General features: G+C 35.9%; 2 protein-coding genes across 2 annotated transcripts; one reads left to right on the plus strand and one right to left on the minus strand.

Moving 5' to 3' along the window:
* Positions 1-19: 19 nt before the first annotated feature.
* Positions 20-2,578, minus strand: LOC137734640 (serine/arginine-rich splicing factor SC35-like). The gene is made up of 7 exons (XM_068473894.1): positions 2,399-2,578; positions 2,122-2,280; positions 1,962-2,028; positions 1,779-1,850; positions 742-933; positions 394-649; positions 20-278 (listed from the first exon to the last, which is right to left on the minus strand). The coding sequence occupies exons 1-7, from the start codon at positions 2,472-2,474 to the stop codon at positions 273-275; spliced, it is 828 nt and encodes a 275-aa protein (XP_068329995.1). The 5' UTR covers positions 2,475-2,578; the 3' UTR covers positions 20-272.
* A 9,779-nt stretch (positions 2,579-12,357) lies between these two features.
* Positions 12,358-19,877, plus strand: LOC137709956 (sugar transport protein 5-like). The gene is made up of 4 exons (XM_068448933.1): positions 12,358-12,678; positions 17,045-17,361; positions 17,943-18,572; positions 19,129-19,877. The coding sequence occupies exons 1-4, from the start codon at positions 12,540-12,542 to the stop codon at positions 19,573-19,575; spliced, it is 1,533 nt and encodes a 510-aa protein (XP_068305034.1). The 5' UTR covers positions 12,358-12,539; the 3' UTR covers positions 19,576-19,877.
* The last annotated feature ends 1,707 nt before the right edge of the window (positions 19,878-21,584 follow it).

Here is a 21,584-nt window from a genome sequence, read left to right on the forward strand (position 1 = left end):
TGGGCTGCTAAGGCCATCATAAAAACTACAGCAAACACTTTATATTGTACCAGCCCATTAATAAGAATACAAAAAGCTACAATCAAACTTAGATGAGTTAAAAAACTCACTCTGTCCAACAAAGAAATGTTTAACCTTCAACAAAACTGCAGGAAGTCAAAAGTAACATTCAATACGTTGATCCATAATATAAAACTCATCCTCCAACAATGAATGCAGACACAAGCCCTCAATCCAAAAGTTATCATCTCGGGCCACAAGTTGAGAGTCCATCATTCCTGCAGAACAAATATAACAACTTAAACGACTATACAGAGACTTATTCATCCAATAGTGTGTTGCAATCCAACAAAAGGAACAATTAAATGTCTGTCTTGAGGTTTATGGGCTTACATCAGCGTCAGATTTACGAGGGGAAGGACTTGGAGAATCATCACGTCGTCCATTTGGTGAATCATCTTTGGGGGTAGGAGAGCGTTCCTTGCGGTTGCGTCCAAAAACATTCTCACCCCTAGGTGGTGTCATACGAGGAGACGCACTTCTCTGAGGAGATGCGCTCATGCGAGGAGATAAGCTCCTCCGAGGAGAGGGGCTCCTCCGAGGAGATGGGCTCCTGCGAGACTTGGAGCTATTCCGAACAGGAGAGGCACTTTGAAGTACACAAGGTTTGCATCAAATGACACATTAGAAAGGCAAAATAGTTCATGATAAAAGACATAAAATAGAAGCAATATTTTATACCTTCCATATGACCGGCTCCGACTACGCCGCTCATCCTCATATCTGCCCCTCTTACGATTACCAGGACTTGCACTGCGGCTCCTACTTCTGTAGCGATGCTCTCTTTCACTCCTATGGTGCCTGTCACGACTATACCTCTCCCTACTTCGACTGCGACTTCCGTAATCCTTTTCCTTATATTCATCTCGATACCTAACAACTTTTAGGGTCAGTTGCTGCAACATAATTTCCACAAATTTTGCAATGGTACAGCTTTCCATAAACACACAATTACTAACATATATGGTTGTATTAGATACCAAAAACAAACACCTTAAATCCATGTAAAACGTGTTCAGTGAGAATAGAAGCCTAAGTTGTAAGAACTGTACTGATCAACTCAATAGGAGGAAAAAATGCCAGCTCCAAGGAATAGGTGTACCATTGCAAGAATCAAATAACTGAAACAGAGACATCGCTCTCCACCCAAAAGCCCCATGCATCATGCAGCATTAATAAATAGTTAAGAGCTCTCCGTCAACAGCAAACAAGAAAGACGATGCAGAGGCTTGAAACAATTCAAATTCAAAACAACTGAGCCCACCTGAGCCCAAGAGTCATCTTCCATTATGCTAGGACCACCACTCATGAAAACAAAAACAGTAACTTATGCACAAGCCCCCAGTTAAAAAGACTAAACAAAAGAAAACAGTGAGCAGCTAAAAAAGACACAAATATCCTCCTTGATAAGTCCAAACCGATACACCTCTCACCCACAACAGCATATGACCTTGCACATATGCAGTCCACTTCAATGGCAACTGATAACTATCAACTGCTAAAGTTAATGCCTAGATGTATTAAAGCAAACAGCAAGCTACAAATACCAACTAAATACACACACATATTATTCAGAAGGAACTGACAAATCAATATGCAGTAACGCAGGACTAAAAGCGCAACATTCGAACACAAAATGTCACTTTTACCCAATTCTAGTTCAAACCGGAATATAACGATTTCTGCTCCACCCAATTCCAGCAAAGAAGAAATCTTACCTAGGACGAGGGCTACGGCTTCGGGACCTTGATTTGAGCTTGGAAGTTGATTCACTTACCCTACCCTTGTGGCTACAAAATCAAAAGTTTCAAATTGTTAAAACAGCAAAACTCCAACAAGAAAAATCAAAACTTGCAACAAACCAAATACACAATAACCATAATATCAAACAAAAAACTTACATTCGCTCCGCATTGGGGCCGTACTTAGCAAACTGAACCATAATCTCTCTTCCATCAACAACTCTCCCTGAAATCAGATTCAATTAATTAATTAATTACAAAACCCTAGCTTCTAAGTAAGCTCATAAGAGGCCTATGAGAGAGAGAGAGAGAGAGGAACCATCGAGCTTCTCCACCGCCTTATGCGCCTCGTCCTGATACTTATATCGGACAAAAGCAAATCCACGAGAATCGCCAGTCCTCCGGTCTCGGGGAATAAAGACATCGACGACCTTGCCGTACTTGTCGAAGAGCGGGAAGAGGTCGTCCGCGGTGGTTCCTGGTAAACACAAACCAAACAAAGAGAGAGAGAAAGAGTCTCAGAGAGAGAGAAAGAGAGTTAGGGTTTTCAGCAAGGGGATGGAGGAGGAGGAGGAGAAGGGTAAAAGAGGAATTACGGAAAGTGATGTTGAGGACGAGGAGGGAGTAGGTGTCTCTGATGTCCGGAGGTCCGGATCGACCGAAGTGCGACATCTCCGAGAGGGATTGGAGCGGCGAGCGTGTTAGTCTGCGGCGGACTTGGGATCGGGAGCGCTAGGGTTTGTGATTTGTGGTGGGGGATTTTGGGAGCACAGTGAAAGGGATTTAAGATATTGGGGGGGCATGTTGACGAATATGCCCCTATTTTTGTTTCTATATTCAACGTGTTTTTGTGGTTTACTCTGTTTACATGACTTCATCCGGTTTTGTCCGCCTTCCCGCCAATATGTAGATTCCATAAGATGCAACGTTTTTTTTTTTTTTTTTTTTTTCTAAACTAAAAAATAATATTTGCGTTTCTCTCGTGATTAACCTACTTGTCTCATCATTTACGATTAACAAATATTTATAGTCCAAACATTATAATTATAACTTTTCTTTATCTTTGTCATCATCTAAAGGTCATAATGCAAAAAATTATTCAATTTGGAATTCTTGTAGGCTATGCATAAAACGATAGGCACTTCATCAAGAGGATGATACTTGTTACCAAAACCATAGATTGGTTTGATACGTATAGAGTCTAAACAATCTCCAAATTAGATGATCTTTTGCAAATATAATTTTTAGATGATGCTAAAGAGAATAAACAATTCGAATTATGATGTTCGAATGGTAAAAATTTATTAACTGTAAGTAGGGTGACAAGTAGGTCATCTCGTGGAGGAAACACAAGCATTATCCCAAGAGATATAGCATCTAACATTATTAATGGAATCGATAAGAATTTTGGAGTCTTCAACGGTTGTATGAGAATAGCCAGCTCGAACACTATATCTTCATAAGCGATGACATCAGCAGTACCAAGATCTAGAGGAATGGACCACCATGAATGACGAAACTAGAAGCTGCATATGGCAGATGAGAATAACAGAACCATTAAAATTGAGCTTGACAGAAGAGTAATGCTATCATATTTTTCATGCTATATGTGTACCATATTTTTTATGCTACGTTTGTATTATATTTTTAACAAAGGTAAGATCCATCAACGCATGTATCTCGTTAAAAATGGTACAAGTATAATACAAAAAAATATGATAAGAATAACATTTTTATTAACAAAATGATACAAAGTGAATGCAAATAATACTGGTGGTATGATCTCTTCTTTTTACATGTGTTGGTACTTTGGTTTGTGCCTCACATAGCCCACCAAGGAAACTCAAGGCAAGAGGCCCAATATGTTTTTATATAATGTCCTCACAGTATCATCGGGTATGTGCAAACTGTCCTTTACATAATTACGGGATGAGCTTTTGTAAGTTGAGTCCTATTTTATTCCAAGGCCGATGGTTAGCCTATACCTATACAATTATTTCAAACTCACAAAATCTTAACACATAATATTTATAGTCAAACAATTGATCTCCAAGCAAATGAAGTATCTAATAAACCTTTCTTTATATGGACTATGATACATATACAACATGGAGTGAAGAGAATAAATTGGTATCGAACTCATTATTCAGGAGATTCGAACCCAAGATTTCTTATTTATGGCTCACTATACTTCACATCCCTCAAGTTTAGGATGATCCTCAAAATAGACCATGAAGTTTTAATTTTCTCATTTTGCACTTTAAGGGATTGAAATTGTATCAATATATCCTTTCGGTAGGGTTGATCATTTGATCCTTCATTATTAAATTGATGAGATAGCATGAGAAACTTATATGTGCTAACGTGTAAGCTATATTTGCACGACATTGACTAAAAAAAACTCATCAATTTGATGAAGAATTAGATATTTAAAGAAACAAAAGATATAGATTTAGTTTAAAAGATCAGAGTCTAATGTGAGAAAATTATAACCTCATAACATATTTGAAAACCACATCAAATTTAAAGGGTTTAAAATGTAGATATATAGCCTTAAACCTTATATATGGACAACTTGAATAACATTAGCTTTCCAGTTTCTACCATGTTTCTTTCGGGTTTGAGTTTTTCTTCTCAATCTTTGTTTATCTGCTAGAGTAAGTTAAGGCCCCGTTTGGTGGGTATGATGGAATGGGATGGGTTATTTCTAATTAAATTAGATTTGTAGCCTAGCCAATATTGACAAGAAAAATTGTAATACGGACTGGATTGACTACAAATCCGAAATAAGGAAAAATATGATGGGTTATGTAACCCAACCACACACATGGTTTATGTAACTCATTCATGCCAATCAAATCCTATCACTAAGACCAATCTCATTTAGCCCACCAAATGATAAGCTCATATTTATATATATTTTACATCAAATTCACTTGTCTTTTCTTAGTTAGTTCCTTATATTTTTGAGCTATTTTTTTTTTTTTTTTTTGTGTTTTGTAGGATTTGTCAAGCAAAGAAAAGAAAAATAGCACAAGTGGGATTTTAAGTAACAAATTCGTCAAAACTGCCTGTACAGGTCAGTTGATTTTGGAAGTAAGCTACGGACAACTCAGAATGAATTAGAGAATGAGCCTTATATTCTTGGAAAGCTACATATGTCTATTTTCTGGAGCATTTCACGGATTGATAATATCATTTTTCTAGAAGAAGTTATGGCCGTTTTAACACTGAAAGGTTCCCAAGAGGCTGAGCAGTTTGTAACTGACAAGAAAGCAACAGAAGCAATAAACCCAATAAATCTAGCAACCAAAACTAATGCAGTCAAGAACAAACTAGTTGACACTTATTCAAATATAAAAGGGAATGGAATTAAAGATGAGGATTAAGAATGAGTATTTGGCATAAAGGCTACCCAAGGAGTTACAATTGTTTTACCATTTCCCCTCATTTATTGTCATCACTAAATGGCTATTAGTGGGTGAGTTAAGGAGAAGAAAATGATGCAGCAAGAATTGGTTTAAAAGTAGTGTTGGGGAAGGAAGGAAAAAAAAAAGCCTTAGTCGATTTCTTTCGGTTCTTTTTTCTCAAACTCATGTCTATCTTTTGTTTTAACTTAAGGATTGTGTTACTAAATTTTTAGTAGTTTGGGGCTGTTTTGAAGCCCCGAATATGATTGCAAGTTTGAGATGATATTTCGTTTGAATTACTTTTATGAATGGATGAAAACAGGTTCACTACTTGTCTCATTGATGAATTCTTTATGTGTTTTCTATGGATGCATACTTAGTAAGCATATCTAGGATTCTGATGCTATGAATATGTGTGTGCATGCCCTTGTCGAATGAGGACCTACATATGTTCTAGAGTAGTACTTGTTAATTGCGATTAACATGTGAATCAATTTCTAAGATAAGTAAGACAACGCTAGTACTTACGATGCCCTGTGATGACTCAAACTCTTTTCATTCTTAATGATTTCTACTTGTTAAATCTATGAACACGTCATTCTAGATTCCATGCTAGGGACTAAGTTCAGTTGAAAACGCCATTCTCTTAACATACCACATAAGAAAGAGTAATAGGTTGAGTTCTAACATTGAGCCAACTTGAGCATCTTCATCCAGAAATAAAAGGAATTTGAATGAAACATAACATGTTTGCATGATTATTTGGTGGTGGATAACACATCCCGTAACTCATTTTTCTTAATTTGTGAACTACATAAAATCTGTTTTTGTCCTTTTTTTTTGTTCAATTTAATTTAAATAGCAAACCAACTCCAAAAATCCCAAAAATTTGTGTGAGTGTAGCTCTGTGTGTCTAGTATTTTCATATAAAATTTCGTAGACTTTAGATAAGTATAAGTTAGTCTAATAATTATTTTTCAGTGGCTGGTCAGTAGGGACAGTAATCCAGTTTTTGTGACATTTTAAGTAGTTGGATAAAACAATCTTCTGCGAGAAAGACCCTTATTTTCATATGCTACAATTGACAAATCTTAGTGTTAATAAGGAAAAACAATAGGACACTTGTGTGCTACTTTGTGGTGTGCTTTTAATCCTATCACCAAACGAGCTATAAGTTCTCACCACTTCTTGAAGTTCAAACTCAACCCCCTGCACGAATCTCTTGTACAATTTTTGCCTTAGGGGTGTAGTCAAATGACTCAAAATTTTCATGTCAAAGAAGCTTTTGTGTGGAAAACTTTGTCGTATACTCTATATGGTGAGTTGACGTTAAAAAAACTTTTTAAGTCTGCTTTTTAGTGTTTTATTTATTTTTATTAATTTAAGCTATTTTATAGGGACCACTTAGTAGGTAGTACTACGATCTAGTGATATTTCTCTTCACTTATAAGTGAAAGGTCTTATGTTCGATTCTCGCCAAAAGTGAATTTGAACCACATTATTGCTAGCTCGTTGTGAGGCTAAGCACATCCATCTCCCCTTAGTATAGATAATATCGTTTTTTTAAAAAAAAAAAAACCATTTTAAAGGGAAAAAAAATGTAAAAGATGAATATCTTATTTACAAGGTTCTAAAAGAAGTTAGGTGCTAGTTGGGCGGTGAGATGTGGTCTAATGCCTAGGTGAACTAGGTGGATTTAAGTAAATCTGTTATATTTCATATAAATAAGTATCTGTTTATACTTAAAAGACGCCAGGTGCTAGTCGGGCGGTGAGCTGGGGTCTAGCGCCTAGGTGAACTAGGTGGATTTAAGTAAATCTGTTATATTTCATATAAATAAGTATCTGTTTATACTTAATATATTATGAAGTATTGAAACATAATGAAAACATGGGGACACAAGCATATAATGTGTGTTCATTTAAGTACTCAACAAGTCTCTTACAATTTATTAAAAAAATAATGCAAAATGATAGTTATCTATTTTCTGTCTAAGTGAGTCGCAACCTAGGCAGGTGTTTAGACGGGTGCCTAGGCGGTCCAGGCTGGTGCCTCAGCAAGTCTAAGCGCCATTTCTAAATTTTCAAATGTCTAACCATTAATCAAGATGGTGTCCAACCACCTAACACCTAGGCAGAGATTTTAAAAACAGTGCTTATTTATCATATCAATTTACCGCTTATCGCTTTTACTTTTATGGCTTTTCTAGTAGTACTAAGTATTGATTACCACTTAAGTACATATCAAATAAAAGACTGATTAATTACCACTTAAACACATGCATATTGATAAAAATAAAATAAAATAAAAAAATAAAAACAAGTTATAATTGTCGATGTGCCTCCTAAACTTGTATAGAGATGTCGATTTCCCCCTTGAACTTTAATTTTAGCCAATTAACCATTGAACTTTTATAATTAGCCAATTTCCCGTTGAACTTCAATTTTAGCCAATTACCCCCTTAACTTTTATAATTAACCAATTTCCCCCTTGAACTTTAATTTTAGCCGATTACTTCCCTGAACTTTTATAAATAGCCAACCCCCCCTGATGATATATTTTAAAAATTTTCATCCAATTTTTTATTTTTTATTTTGATCACCCAGACAACACATGATAACTGTATGATGACAAAAAGAATGAAAAATTGGATGGATGAAAATTGGATGAAAAATTTTAAATCTAACGCTAGGGGGGGAATTGGCTATTTATAAAATTTTGGAGGTTAATCGGCTAAAGTTACAGTTTAGGGAAGAAATTGGCTAATTATAAAAATTTTGGGAGGTAATCAGCCAAAATTAAAGTTCAAAAGAAAAATTGACACCTCTATACTAGTTCGGAGGACAAACTAACAAATACCTCAAAAAACAAAGTTACTAACACATTTCCATATGTAAATCCCTTTATTTACAGTAGTAGTGGAAGCCATCTCATATCCCACGTATAAAGCATTAAAACTTTGCCTACAACGGAAAGAAATAGTGGAAGTTAAGGTGTTTCATCACCAAGTACTCCTCCCTAGCTAATTAAGCTTAATCCATAAACAATTGCATGCATGTGACCTTTTCAATTTTCTAAGCCCTTTGTTTTTGGTCAAATCCGTTTTTCTAATTCAATGTTGAAACTTCATACCATATTCTTATACATGCTATCTCCTTTCAAAGTCAAAAGAAAAAGAAGATTAAATCATATATTTGTTAGGAATAATTATGGTTGACAACCATGGAAAAAAATCTCCTAAAAAGTAAATAACTTTATGATTAATTTTATTTATTTATTTATTGTTCCATTTATACTCATTGCACGATGTACATAGCGTGCAACTTTTTTTTGCCAGTGGTAATTACTAGTGTTCTAAAAATCAGTCTAGGTGGCCACCTAGGCGCTCTAGGCAGCGCTAGGCAGTTGCAAATCCCAAACTTGCTGCAACTCTCGCAACAAATCTGAAACTTTCAATGTCGTATGTAGCAGCAAAGCCTCGGCGATCTTATGCAGCTTGCCGTCTATGAACAAATGTGAGAGAGAGAGAGAGAGAGAGAGAGAGAGAGAGAAAGAGAGGGTATTTGACCGAAGTGGCGCGAGCTATAGATTCACTGATTCAATTTGAGGCTCTGGAAGGGCTTTGAAAGGGCTAAGGAAGAAGAAGAAATGAAAAGGTATAATAGAAAGGGTTTTTTCAATTTTCAGGGGGTCAATGATATGAGAACTCCACATTTGAGAATATGAAAGAGGTGGAGTGGCACATGGTTTTGAATTATGAAACCACCCACTATGTGGGCTTTTTGTTTTTTCAAAAGTGTGAGATTTATACATACATACATACATACATATATACATATATATATATATATATATATATATATAGTATAAATCTCAATCCCTATATATAATTCTAAACCCTATATATATATGTTATATGAATTATTTGGATAATGTTTTTTTTTTCTTTCCTTAGACCATCAAATTATGTAGATTGTCACATCCCGGCCGGGGCGGGATCACTTCCCGGCCCCGCTCCACCACCGTAGCACGATATTGTCCGCTTTGGGCTTACCATTCCCTCACGGTTTTGTTTTTGGGAACTCACGAGCAACTTCCCAGTGGGTCACCCATCATGGGATTGCTCTAGCCGTCTTCTCGCTTAACTTTGGAGTTCCAAAAGAACCCGAAGCCAGTGAGCTCCCAAAAGGCCTCGTGCTAGGTAGGGATGAGAATATACATATAAGGATCACTCCCCTGGGCGATGTGGGATGTCACATAGATAAAATAAATAATATATAAAATAAATTATTTATATCCACCTAGCCCTCCTAGGCGTCTGCCTAGGCCCCAGCTTGCCGTCCAACTAGTGCCTAGCGTCTTTTAGAACCATGGTAATTACGACATAAAGTTTTGCCACATTTTGATTCGGATATCTAAGTGAACACCAAAATACTTTCATAAATCTCAACGTCATCAAATAATACTTACTAGCTTTCATGCACACGCTTATGCTAATGCAAAAGACATTTTTTGAATCACGACGTGCTACGCGCGACTACACATTTTTTTAATCACATTATTGCTAGCTCATTGTGAGGCTAAGCCCACCCCCTCCCCCTTAATGTAGATAATATCGTTTGTTAAAAAAAAAAATCATTTGATAACTAATTGAATCATATTATTATCAGCGTGCGAAAGACTTTTTTTTTTTTATAATCGGCACTATGCCTCTTAAGATATTTTGAACGTGTTTAAAAATAGAGAAAATAATATTTGATACACAACTGCTTAAATCACATTATTGCTAGCCCACTGTAAGGTCTAATTATAAATAAGGGTAAACGGCGGTTTGACCCCATAAACTATTACCCCAGTTGAGATTGACCCCCAGAACTATTTTTTTGGTAAATTAACCCCCTAAACTATTTAAAATCAACTAATTAACCCCTTGCCGTTAGATTTTGTCCACTATTCCGCCAAATTCAAGGGAAAATTAGTCTTTTCATCATCAACTCTTACTTGTCAATTATACCCACCAATAAAATAATGACACGTGGACACGGAATAATTCAAAAAACTTATAGCATTATACGAAATATAAAGAAACGAAACGTTCAAGTAACAAAGCATTTCACATTGTCATTACACATTATTATGTGTCCACATGTCATAATTTTATTGGTGGTTATTAGTGACATGTAAGAATTGATGATAAAAAGACTAATTTGCCCTTCAATTTGACAGAATAATGGACAAAATCTAATGACGAGGGGTTAATTGGCTTATTTCAAATAGTTCAGAAGGTTAATTTACCAAAAAAATAGTTCAGGCAGTCAATTTCAACTGGAGTAAGAGTTCAGGGGGTCAAACAACAATTTACCCTATAAATAAATAAAAACTGCACACCAAAAATTAATTATAAAAAAAAACATTGTTTATATGACGAAAATACTCCTGCATTATTTCATTAATGCATTATTTTGGGCTGCTTTTGAACTTTTTTGTCTCATTATTTTTAGTGAAGCATGTGACCCCAAATAGGCTGCTTGCTTTATATAGTAGCATAGATAATCATAAGTAAAAGCATGACATGATGTAAAAATACTTTATAGAATCAATTATGCTAACTATATATAAGAGTAAAGTTAGGTAAACTAAATTTGTTAACTAAATGATTTGTCACAAATAAGAAATAAACATGCTAATCAAAATTTAAGTAATAATTCAATTGTTAACTTTCATGTCATTTAGTTTACAAAATTTGGTCTATAAATTTAGTTTCTCTATCATTACCCTATATATAATATACCCTCGAAAATAAAGCCCACTCACACTTTTTGTTTTGCATCCCTCCAAGACTTAGTAGCTAGATTTCGGTGGCAAGCGAGAGAGATCACTGGTGGTTCTAATGTGACAGCCCGTCCCTAAAAAGTATGATTTTTATAATTTTATTACGTGAAATTACGGGAATATCCTAGAGGCAAAGCGTGATTTTTCGAGGACGCATGTGATTCTCGTATATTTTGTTAGGTTTCTTGACCTATTTAGATAGATCTCGAAACCACGAACGCATCGGCGAAAGCTGTTTGTGAGTCCGGATTAGAACGGTATATTTACGGACATCTGAAGTTGTGTTTCTAAACTATAGATTTTAATTTTCTTTAAAACTTCCCATGGAAATGGTGACCAATGAAAGGTGTCGGCCAACACAACTTGATTCGGAGTCCTAGTGGACATTTCGGGTCGGAGTGTGTCATCTAACATCTCTTTTTGTTAACGTAGAAAATTTATTTCACGTTAGTAGTGTAATATCCATCCTACCTAGGATGAGAATATTCTTTCTTGTATTACATTGTTATTTATGCTTTGACATTAAATGCATTTGTAATAAGAGTTCATCCCGCATTGCGCACTCTCACTCTTAGAATAAGCTAGTCCTAGACTTGGATTTTAATTTATTTTTCCTTTTTACACATTATTTGCATGTTATAGCTTCGTCGCCCTTCAGGTATCGGGCAACATGTCTTGATTTCAATGTCCAATTAGATATATGGGGTTAGTGAGTGTCAGGTTTTAAGGTAAATTTGGAAAGCATCCGTACCGGATAATTTTGGATATTTGGCGTTCGTAATTAGGAATATCACCAAGTACATTCTCATTGTAAACCTAATCTGAATCCCTAGATCCGAATTAATCTAATACGTGTAATCTTACATGTGATTGCCTCTTTTCGAAATTTACCTAAAGTCTTACATCCGATAAGGGAATGGGCCATGATATTTTCTTTATCATCAAGATTTTTCTGAACTGATTTTTACACAGTTTTAACTTGTCACACAATTTTTTTTTTTTTTTGGTGATTGGGATAAAGAAATCAAACAAAACAACTGATGTGATTAAATATCAACATGTACGAAGAGAAAATGGTATATCATCATTTCCATTTTTTTTCCTCATTAGGGTTTTGTTTTTGTTGGAAAATGGATATTATGCATGCATAATAAGCATACAAAATAACCTGTAATTTACTATAGACCTGCTTACTGGTAGGTAGCTTTTCCTTTTTTTGGTGGCGGGTAAAGTGGGCTTTTAGTCATTTTCAAATATAAAAAAATTGCAAATTGCAACGCCAGTCTTTGCTTTATAAATTAATCAACTTTCTTATGACCCCTAACTCTTGGGCGAGCGCATACGCTCTGCAAACTGCAACTGTCCGGGAGTGGGCTATTTAGACGGCTCCTTCCGTTTTGAATTCCGAGTGATATTTTGAGCGTTTATCTGCTGTTTGTTTTCTGAGAAAATAAAAGCTGCGAAAGAAAAGTAGGAGAATTAGAGAACAGAAAATATGGCCGTGGGTGGTTTCGCCGCTGACGGACCTCCGGCTGTCGCTGGCATCGACGGCAAGATAACGGTTTCGGTGGTGATAACGTGCATCGTCGCGGCTTCTTGCGGTCTTATATTTGGTTATGACATCGGAATTTCAGGTGCGTTTCGTTTGATTATATAATTTAGTGGTTTCTTTAATTTTAAGGTTCGAATTTATATGAACTTATCTCAAATGCTTTCTCTCTCTCTCTCTCTCTCTGTAAATATTCAGAAGAGAATAATGGATAATCACAGTTTACCTAAAACGTTAAAAACCAATATTGGTCGGAATTTTATCACTTGTTCTAGTTTTAAGGCACTACTGCTAAAGAATAATGATGGGGGCAATCGTTTTTTTCATAAAAAAATTGAATTGAGAACTCAAATAGGGCACAGGATAGTCTTGAATTAATACAATCAATTTGGGTTTTAATGTTTTTATATATATAGCCTCTCGACATTTTGGCAGCCAAATTAAACGTTTGGTATTTTTGTGACCTTATTCTATCATTTTCCAACGCTAAAAAGGACAAAAGAGATTTGTCCATAATTCCCATGAATCGACAACAAAATATGCGACTTTATGCAATTGACTGTTAGGCAAGGTTTTGTAATAATTTTATTTATTTATTAAGAATAACAAGATAACCATAGATCGGATCAATTTTTATTCAGAAAATCTTTGACTCTCTAGTCTAGCACCTTAAGTTAAATTGTAAATTACGTTATTGTTATCGTGAATTTGATATAAACATAGTACTTGAAAATATTTTAAAGAGATATTTTGAGTTAATGTGATCTTTTATTCTTACCTTTTACTTTGGAACTCCGAGAAAAGACTCATTTCTTTGCGAAGGATTCGATTTTTACTTTACAAGTACTATGTTTATATCAAATTCACGATAACGCTTTAGCAAATATTTCAAAAGCAATGCAGATTAACGCTTGTGATAACGTTTTTTTTTTTTTTTTTTGTATACGTGACATGGCCACGTGGTGTACATGTTTACTAAGTTTTCTAATATTTTATATGCTTTATCACATATTACTTACGTCATTCATATAAAGCAACTCTAGCGGGAGCAAATAGACTTAGGAATAGGTAATCCAATCTACTCCCCCTTCTAAAAACCCTTCACATCAGTCCAGGCAATTAGGCTCTAGGCGAGCCCAATCGCTCAATTAGGCAAAAAGTTACGGTCCTAGTGCCTGAGTAAATATGATGTAAAGCTGATGTTAGCCATGTTATAAAAATAAATTTGTGCCAGGTGCGTGAAAAACACGCGCGACTGGGGGTGCGTCTCTAATAAGTTTGCAGACGTTGGGGCCCACATGCAGTTTCTGTTGGGTTTGGGCAACATGGCTGCTTTCTAGCTGTTGGATTTCCAATGGCTATTTTTCTGGGCCGTTGGATTTCCAATGGTAAAATGAAATCTCCCCCAACAAGTAGATGATGTGGCACAATCTGGATTATTTGATTTTCCGATCAACTATCCATGTTTCTTGGTATATTTGTGAACTTATCTCAAATGCTCTCTCTCTCTCTTTCTCTCTCTCTCTGTGTAAATATTCAGAAGAGAGTAATGGATAGTCACAGTTTACCTAAAAGGTTAAAAATCAATATTGGTTGGAATTTTAACACTTGTTCTAGTTTTAAGGCACTACTGCTAAAGAATAATGATGGGGGCAATCGTTTTTTCAAATTGAGAACTCAAATAGGGTACAAGATAGTCTTGAATTAATACAGTCAATTTGGGTTTTAATGTTTTTATATATAGAGCCTCTCGACATTTTGGCAGCCAAATTAAACGTTTGGTATTTTTGTGACCTTATTCTATCATTTTCCAACGCTAAAAAGGACAAAAGAGATTTGTCCATAATCTCCATGAATCGACAACAATATATGCGACTTTATGCAATTGACTGTTAGGCAAGGTTTTGTAATGATTTTTTTTATTATTATTAAGAATAACAAGATAACCATAGATCGGATCAATTTTTATTGAAGGATACGCCTGGTGCTCCATAAAAGTTTTTAAAACGTTTATAAGACCTAAACCGATTTGGGTTTGCCACTCGATGAATTTTAAGGTTGTATCTTGTTTCGGCACAACTTTTTTTTGTTTTCTGGTTAACTTGTTTCGGCACAATTTTAAAACTCATTCATAACTACATTTTTTTATGACCAAGAAGTTCTTGGCACATTTTAAAAACTTCTTCATGGCAGATGGTTTATCAACAAAATTTCTGCAAGCACCTAAATTTTTATTTTTTCAAACTTCACCTAGATTCTTTTAAATAAATAAAATGCTTCACCTTTCTTATGAAAAAAGCACGTGATAGATTGTTTGATGGTTAAAATCTTTCTTTTTAACCCATTATATTCCGGGTTCAAACCTTTTCTCCTCACGCTTGGTACAACTTATTCAATTTGTCATATGAACTAAATTTTAAGTGATTTGTTATATCATGTTTTAGAAATCATTAATTTGTCATTGTATCCTAACACCGTTAAATTTTAAATTCAAAATAAGCCATAAGCCTTGCCCATGTTTTATTTTCAAAGTTATTTTGGACCTTCCAACTTTTTAAATAGATATGATTGATCACAATGAGTACTCAAATCTTTGTAATTAGTTAAACTCCATATTAGTAAGCCTAGTTTACTTTTTTAGTATTTAGCATAAGTTTTTGAAACGAATACATGACATTTTTTTATATTAGCCAAAATTTCCTGGTTCATACCAAAAAGAATTAAAGAACTTGTGAAAAGGAGGTCAAAAGTTCGAAATAACCTTGAAAACAAACTTAGTTTGGATGAAAAACTTAATGAAATTAGGGTGACATGACAAACTAATGAAATCAGAAAATTAATATGATAAATAGCTTAAAATTTGGAAACTACTATTTGCTTAAAATCTAATTAAAAGAAAACTAATGAAAATAGCTTTAAAATTTTGAATTTTAACCAAAATTCATCTAATAACTTTATTTAATGATAAGAACAAAAGAATATTATTTGTTTACAACTAATATGTTACTATTAAATGTAGAAGAATATTTTGGTTTTAATTTTAATTATTATTCTCTATGAATTAATTGATGATAGACTATTGTTACTATTCTACTGGTAAGGGTTAAGTTGTAAAAAGTATTCAAGCTGTCAAATGCCCAAGAAAATAAAATATGAATTCAACCAAGTGCTTCAGACGCTTGGATGGATATGAAATCTTTTCAACTAAAGAAATAATTCAGTGAGGGGGGGGGGGGGGGGGGGGGGGGGGGGGGTGACACGTCCATGACTCTATGGCGCCACGTAGCATAGGCCTTCACTTTCATATTAGCAAAGAAACATCTTTGCTCACTACTTCTGTCTGACTTTGTTTTTGACTAGTTCATCTGAAATGTAATCATATTTGCAAATAATGCAGATTGACTATTTTAAAGTGTTAATTATAATTTAATAATTTTTTACATGCAAACTTTCTTCGGCGATATTGGAATAAGAATTCATTTTGTTACATCATCTCCAATTTTTACGTTAAAATCTAACAATTTCAACTCAAAATTTGGATTTTAACTCAGAAACAGTTTGTCTGCTCCAATTCTTGTAGGTCAATTTTTTTTCCTGAAATTAATAAAAAATGAATTTAGGATATTTGTTTTCATAAAGTAACTTCTAAAGAAAATAAAATTATGTAGACTATCATAATTTAATTTTATGAACATTTTAACTTAAAAATATTTAGATTCCAATAGATATTGAAAAATCATTAAATGACATTATGAAACTCGTGCAACACTATGAAAGCATATGAATTTTTTTTTATAATTATTTTAGCCGTTGGATTTAACTTTGGACCGTTAGATTTATTTTTTATTTTTTATCGTTAGATATGTCCATATTAAATCTTATCCGTTGGATTCAATGAATTTATAAATATAAAACTTAAAAAAAAATTACACATATATGGTAGGCCAGCCCACTAGTCCAGAGGGTGAATTCTGACCTAAATTTGCCTTAAAAATGAGTTTTGGGTTAAAACTCAAAATTTGTCCCAAGGTTGGAGCGAGATGAGGTAATTAAGTTTAGAACCTAAAATTTGATACTTACTCCAAAGATTGGAGTGGGTCTTATAACATGTCAAATTATTTGGCAATATAATTAAAACATGCCCCGGCTAGCTATCTCGAATCAATCTCCGTCATCTTTCAATTGGCGGATTTTCGATTTTAATTTTATGAATCCAGTCATACTTGTTACAGTAAAATAATCAAACATGAGGTGTTCTACTCCACAATCGGAGATATATTTTTGTTTATGTCATACAACCGAGTCACGTAATAAATGTTGTTAAAATTAAAGATATACCTCCAATGACACAGTTATACACATGAAACTAATGATGAACATCTACAATTATGATGTAGTTTGGTGTACATCAAATGCATGACACTAATCATGAACGTATACAATTTACTCAGGAGGAGTAACTACAATGGCACCATTTCTGAACAAGTTTTTCCCAGAAGTACTGAGAAAGGGAGGGCCCCCGAAAAACATATATTGTGTTTATGATAGCCAAGTTTTGACAGCATTCACGTCCTCCCTATACATAGCCGGATTGGCTGCATCGCTCGTGGCCAGCCGTCTGGCCAAGACTATCGGCCGCCGGAATGTTATGCTTCTGGGTGGCTGCACCTTCTTTGCTGGGTCTGCCATCAATGGGGGCGCTGTCAATGTTGCCATGCTTATTTTGGGCCGTATCTTGCTCGGATTTGGGGTTGGTTTCACAAACCAAGTAAGTGGACTTTCTTTATGTATGTTCTTGGGCCTGCAAAGAATAAACCCATCAAAAAGGAAGGATTTTAAATATATTTAAAATGTTTTTTTTTTTGTTTTTGTTTTTGCGGGAAACGTTCTCTTACCAGAATTATGGATCATTTATATATCAAGTTGATTCTTGTCTAAATGTGTGATACGGATGATAGTTTAGCAAGAGAACATTTTTGATTTTTTGAGAATTTTTCAAAATACGTGTTTATTTATCTCCTCAAGTGATGAGTCATTCAAAAAGAAAGATATCAGAAAAAATATGTTTATTACCCCCTACCATTATTCCATATTTTACAATTCCTATTACACCAATATCCAAAACTTAAATTTAGGTCAATATTATTATGTATCATTCAACTAATCACTAAGCCTATATAATATTTTCAATAAATTAAGGCGAGTCTCAAAAAAGTGAATCCACAAATATTTTTTCAACTTGTCTAAGAGAAAGTGAACTAAATGATCCGTGATTCAACCGTTTTTTTGTGCATATTTCCATTGGTTTTATCCAGTACTAACATCCCTTGTAATATTGTCACAATATAGTCTGCTCCAATCTACCTCTCAGAAATTGCACCACCCAAGTGGCGAGGTGCATTTAGCACCGGCTTTCAGTTCTTCATAGGAATTGGGGTGGTGGCATCCAACTGCATAAACTATGCCACGGCCAAGCACAGCTGGGGCTGGCGCCTCTCTCTCGGTCTCGCCATAGTCCCGGCCACCATCATGACCATTGGAACCCTCTTCATCTCGGACTCACCCACAAGCTTAGTAGGACGCAATAAGGTCGACCAAGCCAGAAAGTCCCTAGTCAAAATCCGAGGCAAGGACGACATTGAGGCTGAGCTCGCTCTTCTTATCAAGGCCAGTGAAGTTGCTAGAGCTCTTAATGAGGAACCTTTTGTGACCATATTTCAGAGGCAGTATAGGCCTCAGCTTTTGATAGGTGCACTTGCTGTGCCGTTTTTTCAGCAGCTCACTGGGATTAATATCATTGCTTTCTATGCGCCTGTGTTGTTTCAATCTGTTGGTTTCGGCAATGATTCTGCTCTCATTGCTGCGATAATACTTGGGTTGGTGAATCTTGGTTCCATCCTTGTGTCTACATATATGGTTGATCGGCATGGTCGGAGGTTTTTGTTCATTCAGGGTGGCATCCAGATGGTCATCTGTCTGGTAACTTTCATCTAGCTAATCTGGTATATTGAGTTTTATTGTGAGAACATTGCAAAATAAACTCATTTTTTTTTATGGGGGGGAAATGTTATATATTGTCATACTATTTGACAATAGAAGATGTTTATTTAGTACTTTATAATATGCTGAATCGAGACTACTGATCAAGTTGATTTTAGTTAAATTGGGTAGTCTATATTCACAGCCTAGTGATATAAGTATCTATCTTGCAGTACAAGTTTGGTAAGAGACTGTTTATATCATTCGGCAATATAAGTTGTTATAGTCACTATTCGGCAATATAAGTTGTTTATTTACTTACATCATAAAACGCGAATTTAGATTACTACTATTGATCAAGTTAATTTTTGTCGGATTGAGTAGTCCATATTCAGTGCCTGGTACCATAAACATGTTTTATGTGGATATAGAGCTATTATACCCTTTTTGCGTAGTCGAGAAATGAGTTCAGACAGTCAAGATATATAAGAGTATGATCGTTATTAGCGACCATGTAAAAGAAGCTAAGTTTTCTTATCTGTTGTATTTTTTGCAGGTTGGTGTAGCTATAGTTCTGGGAGTTACAACAGGTACGGATGGCAATGGCCATATCTCAAAAAGCTATGCCATACTAGTTCTAGTACTGATGTGTTTATATGCTGCTGGTTTTGGTTGGTCATGGGGACCTTTGAGTTGGCTTATCCCCAGTGAGATATTCCCCATGAAAATTCGACCCACCGGCCAAAGCATGGGGCTAGCAGTCAACTTTGCCACCACATTTGTACTCTCCCAAACCTTCTTGACCATGCTGTGCCATTTCAAATTCGCCACATTCTTGTTCTACAGCGGTTGGATTCTGGTGATGACCATTTTCGTCACGCTCTTCCTGCCAGAGACTAAAGGAATCCCATTGGATCAAGTTTACACCGTGTGGGCAAAGCATTGGTATTGGCGCAGGTTCGTTGAAGGTAGCCCTAAGGTTGATGCCGATGAAAATGAATAATGTTAGGGTGCCAAAATAGAACTCATTATTTTCACTTCAAATGATGCGGTTATATTTCACTTGTAAATATTTTATCCCACTTTGAACCTTGTTAATTTGTTTGTAATGGGTAAGATATCGTCATGTCGTTATATTGCATATTGTTTGGTGACTCGAACTTGGGAATTTTTTTTCTCTTTTTTTTTTCTGCTGAATCTAGTACCATGCTCGAATGTAAATCATCCCACTATGTTAATACAGTTTTAAAGAGTGAATGTGGTGTATTTCCTAGCTAGGTACAATTAAATTACATTTTTGTGACACCCGAATGCCTTTCAGATTTTGAAGCAAATATTCAGTATTTGGATCAGAAATTGCTATATGCTAGTTTTTCTCCTGGATATGACACGGACTGAAATATTATTAACGCAGCATGTTGTGCGAAACCCATAAGTTGACAACATAATTAAGGCTGAGCTTTATTAGGACAATTAACTTGAAAATCCAGGGGTGGTGTGCCCCCAATGGGGCAGATAGATGTGTGTCCGGTCAAAGATGAAGTAGTTGACACATTACATGGACCGATTACTTAGGTGATTTACTAGACCCTCCCTTTTTAATGGGTTTTGGTTTCTTTTTGTTGTGCCCTAGGTGTAACCTTAGGGTTTGCACTAGTATAATTTTAATTAAAATAACGGTCACATATATGTAAAATGAAAGACAAACTGAAGTTTTAGAATACTTGTTCCTTTATTACACATTACAATGGAGATTCTAAAGTCAATTGCCATATTCTCTTACAATATTTTTGGGTGAGTTTGAGAATGAGACATACATATATATGTATTGTCACATCCCAGCCCGGGACGGATCACTTCTCGGGCCCGCTCCACCACCGTAGCATGATATTATCCGCTTTGGGCTTACCATTCCCTCACGGTTTTGTTTTTGGGAACTCACGAGCAACTTCCCAGTGGGTCACCCATCATGGGATTGCTCTAGCCCCCTTCTCGCTTAACTTCGAAGTTCTTACAGAACTCGAAGCTAGTGAGCTCCCAAAAGGCCTTGTGCTAGGTAGAAATGGGAATATACATTTAAAGATCACTCCCCTAGGCGATGTGAGATGTTACAATCCACCCCCCTTAAGGGCCCGACGTCCTCATCGGCACACCACGGCCAGGGTTAGGCTCTGATACCAAATTGTCATATCCCGGCCCGGGGTGGATCACTTCCCGGGTCCGCTCCACCATCGTAGCACGATATTGTCTGCTTTGGGCTTACCATTCCCTCACGGTTTTGTTTTTGGGAACTCACGAGCAACTTCCCAGTGGGTCACCCATCATGGGATTGCTCTAGCCCCCTTCTCGCTTAACTTCGGAGTTCCTACGGAACTCGAAGCCAGTGAGCTCCCAAAAGGCCTCGTGCTAGGTAAAAATGGGAATATACATTTAAGGATCACTCCCCTGGGCGATGTGGGATGTTACAATCACCCCCTTTAGGGGCCTGACGTCCTCGTCGGCACACCACGGCCAGGGTTAGGCTCTGATACCAAATTGTCACATCCCGGCCCGGGACAGATCACTTCCCGGGCCCGCTCCACCACCGTAGCACGATATTGTCCGCTTTGGGCTTACCATTCCTTCACGGTTTTGTTTTTGGGAACTAACGAGCAACTTCCCAGTGGGTCACCTATCATGGGATTGCTTTAGCCCCCTTCTCGCTTAACTTCGGAGTTCCTACGGAACCCGAAGCCAGTGAGCTCCCAAAAAGCCTCATGCTAGGTAGAAATGTGAATATACATTTAAGGATCACTCCCCTGAGTGATGTGGGATGTTACATGTATACAACCGGTTGCACTTAAAAAAAAAAATTACTTCAACTTTAATCGGGTATGGAGTTGGTTCAATATATGTCTAAATTTTGTGGATCACATTTGACTGGGTGTCTGGATCCCGAGCCTACACTACTATATATTTAAGAATCGAAAACAAAACTTCGAATGAAAGAGTGAATGCTTGTAATCAACAACT

This window comes from Pyrus communis, chromosome 1 (assembly GCF_963583255.1).
Source record: "Pyrus communis chromosome 1, drPyrComm1.1, whole genome shotgun sequence".
NCBI lineage: Eukaryota > Viridiplantae > Streptophyta > Magnoliopsida > Rosales > Rosaceae > Pyrus > Pyrus communis.